This window comes from Drosophila eugracilis, unplaced genomic scaffold (assembly GCF_018153835.1).
Source record: "Drosophila eugracilis isolate 14026-0451.02 unplaced genomic scaffold, ASM1815383v1 contig_445, whole genome shotgun sequence".
NCBI lineage: Eukaryota > Metazoa > Arthropoda > Insecta > Diptera > Drosophilidae > Drosophila > Drosophila eugracilis.
In genome coordinates, this window is record NW_024573311.1 from 1,863,522 (window position 1) to 1,877,835 (window position 14,314).

The window sequence follows — 14,314 nt, forward strand, 5'->3', positions numbered from 1 at the left end:
AGAATAAGAGAGGCCAACTAACCAACAGCAGCCGAAGTTAAGGCAGCAGCAACAGCAGCATCCTTTTCACAGGATTTTTGCTGTGAAAATCCAAAAACGGCGGACACTTCTTCAGTTGTTGTTGGACCGCTAAAGCGATTCGTTGTGTGACGGCTAAAAAAGTTCGGGAAAAACATTGGCAACAAGAGAGAAAGACAGAGAGAGAAAAACACAAAGGAAAGGGGGAGAGAAATAGAGAGGTCTGTGTTTTATTCGTTGCTTCGGTTAAACAAAAGAATATCCTTCTGTTAAAACCAACGACAGACGAGTCATGTAAGTGTGTGTTTGTGTGTGTGATACTGTGTGTCTTGTGTATTTGTATGAGTGCAGACAATGCAAACGGGGCGCATTAGCAACGTTGTCCTGCCATTTTTTGCTGCCTGTTAATTTGCATGTGCGCGGGTTCATGGATATCTCGTTGTGATTTTCCCACCTTGTGGTTTTTCCTTTCCGCACTTTTTTTTTGGACTTCAAACTATTTTTTTTCTTTTTTTATTACAAATCAAAAAACCAACCTGTCGAAGCATATGTTGGGTTTCATTTTGAATTTGGTCTTCATGTTTTTTCCGCCCACATTAGCCATATTTGCTAATTAGGTGAAGAAGATATAAGACTGAAAAAGAGTGAGCTGCGGATGGCCAACATGGCGTATAAGTGACAAGTGAAAAGGAATTGACAGCTTCGCGTCATGTTTATGTATGAAGGGAATAGGGTGACTTGTGGGTGGCGGTGCCGAAATGGAGGGAAAACCATGGAAATATATTCACATATTCGTAGCCAGAGGGCACAGCAGGTGACTGGCAACATATGCCAACATATGCTGGTACCAACACCCGTAATAAATCCCAGATGAGAAAAAAATGACGCCGAAAAAATCTAAATAATAGCGGCTTACTTTTAGATGTAACTTTTGTTAATATTCCGCATAGATTTTTGAGCGAATTCCGTCCACTCAACTTTAATCACAAACGGAAGTGGAAACTCGCGGCACTTCCGGTCAACGTTTTTTCCGCGACTAAAATAGAAATGTCAAAGTCCTCAAAAATCTCAGAAGGCAAAGTTTCGACCTTGGCATTTGTCTAGGAAAATGAAAAGCGGAGAACAGGAAATAAGAAAGTACAGTCTGACTTTATGCTCTCTCATCAGTGTCCGTGTGTGCGTGTAAGCTAGGAATGGTTCAATATGTGTTGGTGACTTTCAGCAAATGGATTTCTACGTGACAAATCTTTATTTAATTTCAAAAATGCGAAATAAACTTTGACGTCTGTTGAGATTTATGTGAAGGCAATATAAATGCGTCGGCCCCAATGATCCCTTGAGTTTGGTAATGCTGGAGAGGAGGTAGAGCTGCTGACTGTTTTGTAAAAGTTTTGACTGCCTCGACGTTTTAGTTTTAGCAACAGAATCTTTAAGTAATAACACCCAGACCAAGGATGGCAAAAACTTTTTCGCCGCTTTTCCCGCCCAACATTATTTCCAGCAGAAAAGGGAAGTGGCAAAAATCTGGATAACTTATTTTAAAACTTAAATGCTGGCAATTTGAATTCCAATTTTAAAGACGCAAATTGTGTTTAAAGGAAGACATTTTCCCAGCGCTTTAATTATTAACTTTGCTTTTATAATCAGCCATTTCGTCCTTTTTACGAGTGCTGTTATAACATTTTCAAAGGCAATTCGCATTGCCGTAAACAAGGCGATAACTTCCTCTCGAAAGGATCATGAAATTAAAATGAAATGGCCAGCACAAAAATAAAAAACATCGAAAGCGTTAGTTGCCATCGAAATAAACAAATTGATGATGAATAAACATTTTGTCGAGCAGTCCGAAAGACTTTCTCCCTCTGGCACATTTCTTATTTACTTTACTGCAGTTTGCAGTTAATTTGTAGCAACAACACAGCTTCCGTTCACCCATTTCCTGTCGCTCCACTTCCCTTTCCGGCTTTCCGTTCTCTTCTCCTCTCCTCCTCCTCCATCTGGTCGGCAAGCAAATGACCAAACAAGGAAATTGGCTACCCGAATGCCACTTGGTCCACAGAACCTTAACGATAGCAGTGCCAATTAAGCTGCGAAAATTCGAACCGAAATGTCGGGACATTTAAGTCGCTGAAATGGCCAAATTATGCAACTACTTGATGGCCAACATTTTACAAGACTGGGAAAATATGTAATCAAGGAAATTGTTCTTAATTTGCGCCTTAATTTAAAGCTAAATAATAATTAAAAATATTAAATTAGATTAAATAATCTCTTTGAAAAAGAAACCTCTTTAATTTCTATACAACTGCTCTTAAAGCTAAAAAACTCTCTTTAAATATTTTAACTTTCTGGTTTCTAATTAAAGTGAGAAAAAGCTAAAAAGTCTAACCCGTTTTTTGGGCTCAGGCGCTAGAAACCATCAATCAAACCATCAACCGCCAACGCTCAACAGTTTTTAATGCAGCCGCAGAAAAGAGGCGTTCCAGTGTCGCCTCATTATCACCAAAAAAAGAACAGAAACAGACCGAAACCGTAGAAAAGAAGTCTTAGAGCGTCAAAATTGGGGATAAAGAGGGGGAAATGGAAAAGGGAACGGGATAACCAGGATAACTGAGGATTGCCAGGACAACGGGCTAAGCCCACAGCAAGATTAATTAAGTCCGCGTAGGCTGCAACAGCAGCAAGAAAAACAACAACAATAACAAGAACAAACAATGGCAACAGCTTGGGCCCAGCAAGTCCGTGCCCCGCCCACCATCCTTGCCTTATCCTTTGTAGCATACTTTTTGGCGTCGCGTGAGAAATTAAAATTTCAAAGCGAAACGTGTTGCCGCATAAGCAGGTTTTGTGTGTGTGTGTGTATGTTAGCGTATTTACTCAGCCAAGAACAACAAAAACAACAGTCGCCCAACAACTGAAAACTGGAGGGAAAAAATGAAAACATCAAAAATAACAAGAAGAAAACGTAAACAAAGGCAAATAAGCAGGAAGCAGCTCGTCGACGTATTTTCTCCTTCAGCTTCCGTAATAAGCGCGGTGTCAACAATGCATAAGGATAAGGCGATCCTGTCCAGGGTGAGGGCTACCTGAATGCTGTGACTTCGACAAGGGTTGAGGCACATCACGATATAAGTGGAATTTGTGGAAAAGCTATAAAAATTTATAATAAATATATATAGGATTAGTTTAGTGGAACATAAAATGCGTGAATAATACAATTTAATGGTCTTTAAATCTCATTCGTTAAATAGAATGTTTTATCTAATATCCTCTTAGTAAATTAATTAATTCGAAATAAGCGAAGCTAATAAAGTTCACCTAAAGTGACCCCGAGTGACAATTAACATTGAGTGTGTCCAAGCCAGTGATCGTTAACAGTGACTGCTTCATATGTTGTCCTGCCAACCCTGAATCAACCCATCCACCCACACAAAACGCACTTTCACATACGCACACACACACTTGGACGCCTCTCACTCTTTCTGTTAATGAGTTCCGCCTTGACGCTGATGAGGATGTAGGATGTTGGGTGTGGGATGAAGGGTGCGGGGGTGTTGGATGGGCTGTTGGTAGGACGATGAGCTTGTTGCTCTGCGACAATAAACGTGTTGAATGTCAAGAGTACACAGCCTAATGCGTGTGTGTGCCGGATATATATGCGTATTTTAATGTATATTTTGCGCCATCTCTTTTTATAATTAAATATGTTACTTAAATGATGACACCAGAGGGATGCTCCATCAAATTGTTCTTTTTCCTCGTCCTCTCTAAGCCAAAACAGAATTGCGGTTTCTGTGCGGGGGACTTACCCACACCACACACACACACACACATATGATGTGGGTGGGCAATAAAAAACGCTTAAAAAGCAAAATTACTGCATTTGATAAAAACGACACCCCAAGGATTAGCCGCAAAAATGGGAAAGTGGGGAAAGCTTTCCAGAATTTCCTCGCACTCCTGTGCACTCATGCAAACGGTGGCCCAACAAAAAAGGTTGACCTTCATTGGATCCTGACTGTTTATTTGTGTGTGTGTATGGTAGCATTGAAATTTTCCAGCTCCCTTAGTAGAACCCCTCCTCCATCTTCCTTTTTCAACTTGGCCAACTCCAATTAGCCCTAAAATGGATTTGTGTTACGCACAAACTACAATACATTTACCTCCGAGATTTGAGTCTGCTCTTAGGGTTCGTTTTCCTGTCAGAGCTCTCGAATGATTTTCCATTTTCCGTTGCCCAATTTCCCTGACTATCTGTTGATTTTACGCTACTTTGTCGCATTTTCGGCGGACAGAAAACATTTCATTTTAATATCCTGCCAAGGAAGTTGGGAAAACTGAAACAACTTTTGCTGATAAAGGTTGAAGGAGAAGAGAGACGGTTTGGCGGTGGAAAACGCTGAAATATTTATGAGACTCACACACATTAATGCGATTCATGTGTGCTTGTGTTAATGTATGTGTAATGAGTTGGGCAAGTGTTGAAATCTGCATTTAAGGCAGCCTTTGTATCGTATTTGGGATTTATTTCCTCGTATATTTCTCTTTTTTTTTATACCCAGGATTACGAGGGTAGCACATTTTTTGGGGTCAGAAACTTTAAAGCTGTCACCTACAGAAGTGGTTATAAGTATATGCATTTGAATAAGGATTAATTTGAGTGTAGAAATGCAGATAGTAGAGGAAACTGCCAACAACTTATATAGTTTCAGACTTGTCTTAATATTCAAGCCACAATAAACTTACAACCTTTGTGATGTAGTCTCTGATAAAAATAGTTTATATAGACTTATACTATTTCACCATATTGAATTAAATAAACTCACACACATACATAACATCATAATGTAAATGTCATGTTGTTTTAATAAGTCTATTTGCAACCTCAACTAACTGAATTACATTTTCTCTTCTTGCAGTTAACCACTAGCCAGTCTTGAGGGAGTTTCCAAGACAGGAAAGGAGACCACTAGACTAGCAGCAACAGCTGGAACGTCAGCAACATGGACCTACCATCAATGGTGCAGCGTTCTGGAGACACGCTCATCGTGCGCAGCGTAGTCAGCGGCAATCAGTTGTACACAGAGCAGGGTGGTCATCAACCCACCGGCAATAAGGGACACATTTCGAGTAACTCGAGCAGTAATACGGCTGCCACACAAGCGGGCTCATCACTCCTGGAGCGACATGTAGAACGCTTTCGTCTGCAGCAATTGCTGCAACAGCAGCAACAAGCGGCAGCAGCCGTTGCCGTTGTGAACAGCGTACAGCAGCAACAGCAACAGCAGCATCAACAGCAGGCTGTCATAGGCATGGATGCCAAGGAGGAGGGCCTGCCACAGTGCAAAATCAAAAGGAACTACAGCTGCAACCACTGTGCGTACTTTACGCAGAATCCCCGCTACCACTTGACTCACCTGCGAGATGTGCACGGCGAGAAGATAGTGATCAACAAGTGCAAGCTGTGTCTGTATGCCTCGCGGCATTTCCAGAAGCTGGTGCGGCACATGAAGATGGTGCATGGCTGCACAGATGGCATACCCAGCGGACATGGGCAGGCCAGGGGCAAAAGGGGCATGAGCAGGGAGGCACGTAAGCGACGCCTGGAGGAGAGTGTAGGCGTAATGGGTGGCCAGAGCCTGACAGTATCGGTGCCGGATATGCCCACCCTAGAGCAGGTGAAGCGGGAGCTCCTTTTGCAGGAGGAGAAGTTGCAGAGGGATATCCAAGCCTTCAACCAACGACAGCGTGAGGAGCAACAACGCGAGCAGCGCGAACTTGAGTTGGCCACCACTACGTATGAGCGACAAATGCAGGTCCTGCGCGACTACGAGCGTCAGTCACCGGCCGAACCGCCCACTCCCTCGCCCACCAGTGGCTCGGCCACTCCCCCGTCCAACGGGGAGGAACCGCAGAACCGCCTGCTCAAGTGCAGCGCCTGTGAGTTCACCACCCTCTACCGAACCCAACTGCGAGCCCACGAGCTGGCCGAGCACGGCAAGACCAAGTTCTTCCGCTGCGACAAGTGCAGCTATGTGACCCACATCAAGGCGCGCTTCAGCAAGCACGTCAAATACCACTCCATGCCGATGATCAAGTGCGTGACCTGCGACTTCCGCACACCCTACAAATGGAATCTGGACAGGCACATGAAGAACCATGGCGGTGCGGGTGCCTTCAAGTGTGCCGCCTGCGACTTTACCGCCGACATCAAGCAATCGCTGACGGTGCACGAGATGAATCATCATGTGCCGCCGGTGGGCAATGCTGGCTCCATTTGGCCGAGGCGCCAAAATAAAGTGGGAGCAAGTGAGATGTGCGATGATTTCCTCAGCGACTCGGCTGAGCTGGAGGATCAAGTATAATAACAACAATGTGGACGATGAACTGGACGTCGTCGAGGACCCTGATGATGCCATGAGTGGAGGCGAAGAGCAGTCAGTGCACCTGCATCACTACGGCAAGAGAAGCAAGTACGACGAGGAGGAAGAACCCACGGATCTCTCCCAGAAGGGCGGCTGCTCCTCGGACACATCCAGTGTTGGCACTCCCACACCAAGGGCCCAGCGACCTATGCCCAATCTCATCCCCATCAGCAAGGGTGCCAAAGAGTAAGTAACGATAATATTACTAAGTATAAAAAAAAATTAAATTATATTAAAAATTTTAAATGTAATAACATTTCTCATCCTTAGCGTATTGAACCTGTCGAAGGAGACGAATGCCTCGCGCAGCAGCCTGACAGAGATCGCATCGATGTTCTTCAATGAGAAACAGATCTCGGAGATGCTGGACAAGTCAGATGTGCCACAATTATCGCCAGCGACGACGGTGGCATCCCAGAACTCCTCGCGCAGCCAAATGACCAAGAAGTCCAGCTTTATGGACAAACTGAAGACGGGAGCGCAGCACGAGAATCTGGTGTGCCAGTGCGGCCATGTGGCCAAATGCCTCTCGGAGTCGATCATCCACGGCAAGACCTGTCACGCTTCGGCAGTGATCATCGACGACGAAGATGCTGGTTTGCACGAGGACGATGCCGATGATCGGCTGGAAATTGACGAGGATGACGAAGATCATCACTCCCATTCGGCCCTGAATCTCAGTGTAACGGGATCTACGCGATGCCAGCACTGCCGTCACCGCTGCAAGTCCTCCACAGATCTGCTGCACCATCTGAAGCAGTGCGTTGAGGCGATCCGCTGCGCCAACGAGATGTACGACTCGAATTCCGGGGAGAGCGGCGATCGGCGCCCAGATTCGCAAAGTCTCCAGCAGCAGGCGGCCGTCCAGCAACAGAGGGTTTGCATCTGGAACAAGGCCACCAAGGAGATCGTCGCTGCCGCCGCAGCCGCATCCATGCAGCAGGAGAACAACAGCCACAGCCTGATCAAGTCTCCGGCCGGAAGTCAGGCGGCTAGCAATGAGGAAAACAGCTACTATGGCGTGGAAACAGCACCCGGTTACGGCGAGGTAAGTCCAGAGTCCACTAAGCACAGATCCCATAGTCGAAGGTTCAAATGTTTTTTATTTTTATATTTTAGAAAGATTTTGTTGAATTTAATGTTAAAAAGATTGGAATCCATTTATTTTTTTAGGTTTTTAGTTTTTAGTATATGTTAGGAATTATTTTGTTTAACCCCCATGACCCCAGCACTAGCAAATGCCACGTCAAAATGAAATTTGACTCTTTCACGCACTGCAGGTAACCAAAAAGATGACGCCCGAAGAGGAGGCAGCCAACTCGTCTCTGAAGAAGGTGTACAAGTGTCCGCACTGCAGCTTCTGGGCCTCTACGGCATCCCGCTTCCATGTGCACATCGTGGGTCACCTGAACAAAAAGCCCTTCGAGTGCTCCCTCTGCTCATACCGCTCCAACTGGCGCTGGGACATCACCAAGCATATTCGCTTGAAGACCATTCGCGATCCCTCCCACAAGACGGCAAAGGTCCTGATGAACGACGAGACGGGTCGCAGGAACTATACCAAGTATAATAAGTACATCACCCTTATGAAGGTAACCGAGGAGGATGGCGATCCTAAGCTGATGAAGTCGGGAGAGATGACTCCTAATCAGGTGGCCTCGCTAGCCTTCCTCAAGGACTACGCTAAGGTGGGATCGGTAACCGGCCAAGATATCACCTTGGAGCCGGTGTTGCCGAACAAGCCAAATGTCCTGGATGATGCCCATCTAGCGGACAATCTCATCCGAATTCCCCTTTTGGCCACAATGATGAACGCCGCGATGGCCCAGCAGCAACACCAGCAGCAGCAGCAACAGAAGGATCACCAGTCCACGATGATCACACCCTCGGTGACCATTTCGCCGGTCAAGCGATCAAATCAGGGATCAGTGATGCAAGGCAAGCCCAGCGATGATCTGATCACCGAGGTTCACCAGGAGGGCAATGAGAAGAGGACGGTCTACCGATGCCGCAAGTGCAACTTTGGGTAAGCTTTGAAAAGGATTTCTTTCGCTTTTCTTTGGGTATACTAATTTACTTTATTCTACCTTAATACCTTCAATAGCCACCAGAACCGAGATGCGGTGCTGGCGCACGTGAAGATCCACTACCAGGACGCCAACTATCCGAAGTCGAACTCCGCCAACTCTAACACCTCACCACTACAGGTGTCCGTGGGCGGTAATCAGCAATTCTACATGAACAAGGTCTTCGCCGCCATGTGCCTATCGCAGACCCAGTCGCAGTCGTCGCCTAATTCCGGGTCCGCCGGAACGAGTCCGGCTATCTCGGCCGGACTACTGCAGCGGGCCATCCAGGAGGCCCAGCACTCGCCCACGCCCAACGCCAGCGCTCTGAGCGGACTTGCTTTGGCGTTGGCGGGCGGAAAGCCACAAGCCAATACGACGAAAGCCAGTGCCGCCTCCATTTTAGAGCACGGTGAGCAGAAAGCGAGTCAAAACGAGGCAAGTGCCGACAGTCTGACGTCGCCGAACACCACCACCACCAGTAGAACCACCAAAGCCACCACTAGCACCACCAAAGACACCGCCAGATCGCTGCAGGATCTGCTCACATCACCGCGCAGTGCCAGAAATGGAAATCATCTCTCTAACGCTAACAGTAACTCGGTTGTGGGAAATGGACTCCGGCAGGATGTCGTCTACGTCGCCTCATCTACCACCACCAACAATACCACACAACCACTACCCACCAACTCAGTCAGCAAGCCCAATGCATCGCCTTTGCCAGTAACTACCACTCCTACTCCTATTTCTACTGCCACACCACCAGCTATATCAAAGTCCCTGGCTCATCAACTGGGTGCGGGTAACCACAGCTCATCCTCATCCCACCACAATGATCATCCTCCACTCATGGCCGGTGAAGGTTACCACCTGGCGTCGGGTCTAACCCATGCCCACTCCATAAACACTAACACAAAAGCCAATCCCAACTCCAAATCCTTTCCCTCGTCATCGTCGTCGTCGTCGTCATCGTCTTCGGTGGCGTCAACTTCATCAGCCGCCGGCTCTGCGTCCGCATCCGCGTCTTCCTCCTCCACATCGTCGCCACCGCCGCCGGCAGCCTCATCTTCCTACCTGGCTGTTATGGCACAGCAGCAACAGGCACCACCTGCCTTGCCGATGCCCCATCCGCCGACAAGATTCCATAGCCATAGTCCAGGTAGTCCCAGCCTACTGACCACGGCCGATGGCGATCGACGCGATCCGTCGCCGTATCGCTGCGGCCACTGCCACCAGGTCTCGAATTGGAAGCATGTCATCCAGGTATGGCCCAGTGCACTTTAATGGTTTTGTGTTTTGTCCCATTGAAAAACCGAAACAAGCCGCCAATCCCCAAAAGTTTCGTTTTATCTTGACCCGAACTCTTCCAGGAAACCTGTACCTTCGTGGGGGTCTTGAGACAAGTCTTTATAAATGGGGATATATTTTATTTAAAGAAAATGAAATGGATTACTGTGGGAACACCTTTCCTTTAATTATTTCCCTTAAATAGTTTAATTCAGACATATAAGATCAGAAAAAGATTAAGACTAAAAAAATGAAAGAGTAAAGAAATTATTTCTGGTTAGAATTTCAAATTTATAACGCCACAAATAACCATATTTACAGAATATCCGATTTTTAATTACATGAAAAGTATTAAATATTAGGTTTTGGGAAAATATATGTTGGTATATAAGCCTAGTGAAAGATAAATTTCTTTGCTTAAACTTTAAACATCAGTTGGGTATATTAGAAATATACCCATTATTCTTGGATAGTTTAGCACTCAATTTAGACAACTTGCAGTCCCCAATCCGACACCTTCCGCCACCCATCTCACCACTCCATCTGTGTCCGTAGTCCCTGCGCTGCGCTGGTAAATATTGAAAGTCTATTTCGTAAGCCCCCTTTTTTTATAATCCCCATTTTGACTGTTTAAATGTGTGGTGTCTGGTCTTGCTTTTGTTGTACTCTATATGATAAACGATTAACTATAAGAAAATCATTGGTGAAAGTATTGCTTGCTCTCTATTTACCTCTCGAACTAAATGAAATCCATAAATCCAAAATCATGAAAAAAAAACAAACCCATGACACCATAAAAAATATAAAAACAAAGCTAACCTTTAAGGGATTCCCATTACGGTGCGAGGGTTTTCGATTGGGCTAAACTCATGGTTATACTCCCTGTAAAGGGAACACACAATACATACTATACACACTCACAAACACACACATATATATACATGAAAACAAGGACACTTGATAAATGCCATCAACCCATTCAAAGTTGTACTAATTATTGATTATTTCTTCTGATTTTTCTCAAACAGCGGCATTGTCGCTTAAAGCATTCCGGGGATATTCGGATCGAGACCCTTGAGCGAGGAGCCAGTGTCTCGGCAAATGCACCACCCATCTACCGACCCATGGGAGCAGGTGCCAGCAACGAATCCCAGTCCCACATCCTGTCGAATCCAACCAGCAACATCCTGAAACACAGCAGCAACACGAATGCTAGCAACAACAACAGTGCCCAGCTGCTGATGACCACCAAACAACTAGAGCAGCTCCTCCACTCGCCGCTCTCCGCCAGCGCCGCTGCGGTGGTGAATGCGGCCAACACCCAGCAGGATATACAGGCGGCTGCTGCCGTTTGGGCTGCAGCCTGCAATGCGATGAAGGCCTGCAGCAGTGCCGAGGAGTTGCAGCAGTTGCAGCAAAACGACCAGATCGAGATCACCCGCCTACCCTCATCGGTGGATCACTCCATTTCCGTAGGCAATAATACCAAGAGCAAGCAGCAAAAGTGTCCGGTGTGTCCCTACATCTCAGAGAGCAAATCCCAGATGAACTACCACGTGTCGCTGCACAAACCCACTCAATATGAATGCCGACTGTGCACCTTTGTCTGCGCCAAGAAGCAGCACTTAAGCAGCCATATGCGAAGTGTCCACCAACAGCAGATGAGTGTATCAGGCCCACCAGCCGGAGGAGGTCTGGACTACAGTATGGCCTTGCAGTTGGCCGCTGCTGCCAAGCAGGTACAACAACTGCCCGCCTCCACACCGCTTTCGATAGATCTGTCTCAGGTTCAGCTGGATGCCGCTTCGGATGCCGAACTAAACCCACAGCAATTGCCACCGGAATACCAATACAAACTGATTAGCTACTGTCCGAGGTGTCCGGCTCGCTTTGCCCAGAAGCACAATGATGAACGCAATGCCAAGCAAGAGCTGGAGAAACATTTGCTGGCCCATACCGACCATGAACTGGAGGATCAGGATCAGGGCTATGTGTGTGCCTACTGCGAGTATCGCACAGCCGAGGAGACCATGCTTCAACTACACCGGGCCGTGCACATGTCCCACTACCAGGAGAAGTGCCAGCAGCTCTATAAAAACTGCAAGGAGGACTCCGCGTACCCAGCGCCCAAGTTACTGCAGTTGACTGGCCCGGAAACCATCTGGGTGGTAGATAATGAGTTGAGTTTGCAACTCCTACAACAGACCACCGGCGGAGGTGTAAGCTCCTCCACCGGGAGCTTTGATAACCAGAACTCTCTGCTCAAGAAGCAGCTGGAATCGGGCAATGGCCAGGTAGTCACCATTCCGAGGGAAACTACTGTGACTAAGAACGAAGGTGAGGCCCCGGAGGAAGATGAAGAGCGACATAGCAGCTCCACACCGTCGACCAGCGCCTCGGTGGCCACCAGTGACTTGGCAGCGGATGCCAGTAGTGATGCAGGATCCGTAGACATGCCCCAGTCTATTCCAGCACCCGAACGGTGTCTTCACTGTCCGTTTGAGACACAGCAGCATGATGAGCTGCTGCAGCATCTCCAGAAACATGCCTGCGTCAATCCACCACCCCCGAGTTCTCAGCAATGTGCCCACTGTGACTACAATGGCAACGATGAATCAGAAATCGAGGAGCACACGACATTACATTTTAATGCTAGTGAGAAACTCAAATCCGTGGAGTTTTTTACCTGCTATGATCAGCTTGAGATCAGTGTAGAGCGTGATCCGGAGGAAACCGATGAGTCCAAGATCCAGCAAACCGAGCACAATAACAACCAGGACAATGTGATGAATGCCAATATGCAGCAGGGGGAGAGAACCCAAGAAGATGAGGCTGCTGATGAAGGGATGGAAGAACCGCCAGCCAAGAATCCCAGCACCAAGTTGATTCTGTACAAGAACGAGAGCGGTTTGAGTGTGAAGCCTTCCCACGAAGAAGCCACTTTGGAGTCGCAGAAGAGCGAAAATATAAGCGATCGCCTGCGCCGAAGGACTCTCCGCGGAAGTGCAAACCAGACGGAGGACAACCACGTCCAGGAACGACCCACTACACCGGACAAAATGATACTGGTCAATGCCAAGACGGGCAAAGTCATTTCCAGAAAGTAGACCGCCAAAGGTCAAATCTTTTATTAAAATTAATCACTTTTTACCTAAGTTAATTATACATTTTTAGCCCTAAGTGAGTTTTGGTTTTGTTAATACTTTATTGTTGCTTATGTTTTCTTTTTTTTGGGGTATGAGTTAGTGGAGTTTGGGATTCGTTTTAGGCACCTCTTAAGGATTTATATTGTCACTAACACCCACATACATACACACCTAGTTGGAACATGTTCCTGCACTTAAAACTTGATTAAGCCCTAAGTTAGTCATACACATCTATAATTTATAAAAAAGAAAAAAAATCGAATACTTTATACATGGGAGAATCCGGAATTCTTACTGTAATTACTTGATAGAAAGGTGCAAAATGTAATTTAAATTAATGGTATTGTAAATTATCAGACAGACAACTATAAAAATAAATTTAAATGTAGGACCTATATTTACCATTGGCTAAATATGTAAATTGTAACAAGAAAACCTAGCCCAACCAGAGCAAGATCCAAAAGCGTTTCAAAGAAATCAACTTTGTATAGGAGAAAAAGAGATAAATTCAAAATTAAGTCTTGCTAAAATTAATTGGTTTAATTTTTTGAATGGGAACTGTGATTATTGATAATTGTAAATGCAAAAATACAAAACAAAAAGAAAATGAGCGCGTATATCATGCAATGAATATGGTACTATATACATACTATATAAATCTAAACATAAAATATATATATATATATATATTTACACACAGCTGCTGCTGCAAAAACAAAAACACAATTTAAATGCAATTCAAAATCAACAGAGAATAGGGAAATTTTTGCAATATTTGCAATATTATTTTGTACAACTGCAGCATACGGTTAAAATTAGTTAATAGTTTTTAGTTTCTACTACAGAATAGTTATTTTCTTATCATTAATACGATTGTTTTCCAGCAAACAGCGTCTTTGTAGCACAGTGTAATCGTAAACACTACAAAAAAAAATGTTATCATTAACTCTAAGAAAACGAAAAGAACACATGTGGAATAGCGGGGCCATATTTAAATAGTTTAAAGCAAGGAAACATTTAAACAAAGCAAATCAAAACCAGAATATAACGCTAACTAGCGATATGTATACAGAAACCTTCGTGGATATAACTGCAACCGCCTTTGATAAGCATATATACATCTTATATCGATACCGATTTCTATACACACAATATATTATATTAAATAGTCCTTAACATTGAACTATATTTAAACTTAAAACTAGTGTAAATAACTTAGATTTGTTTACTACGCACACAACAACACACAACACACACACACACACAACAACACACTCGAAGATTTACGGCATTAAATTACAACAAAGAAAAATGTACAAAAAACAATTGTTAATAAAGAAATCAAATAAAAATACACAAGTTGCATTTAAAA

The 14,314-nt window shown here is 45.2% G+C and overlaps 1 protein-coding gene across 1 annotated transcript in view; it reads left to right on the forward strand.

The window, feature by feature from the left end:
- Positions 1-14,296, forward strand: part of LOC108108145 — a 38,945-nt gene extending 24,649 nt beyond the window's left edge. The window contains 6 exon segments of the mRNA XM_017216078.2: positions 4,938-6,377; positions 6,379-6,629; positions 6,714-7,491; positions 7,724-8,469; positions 8,548-9,772; positions 10,825-14,296. Coding sequence (XP_017071567.2) covers positions 5,022-6,377; positions 6,379-6,629; positions 6,714-7,491; positions 7,724-8,469; positions 8,548-9,772; positions 10,825-12,903 — 6,435 coding nt within the window. The 5' untranslated portion in view covers positions 4,938-5,021 and the 3' untranslated portion in view covers positions 12,904-14,296.
- The last annotated feature ends 18 nt before the right edge of the window (positions 14,297-14,314 follow it).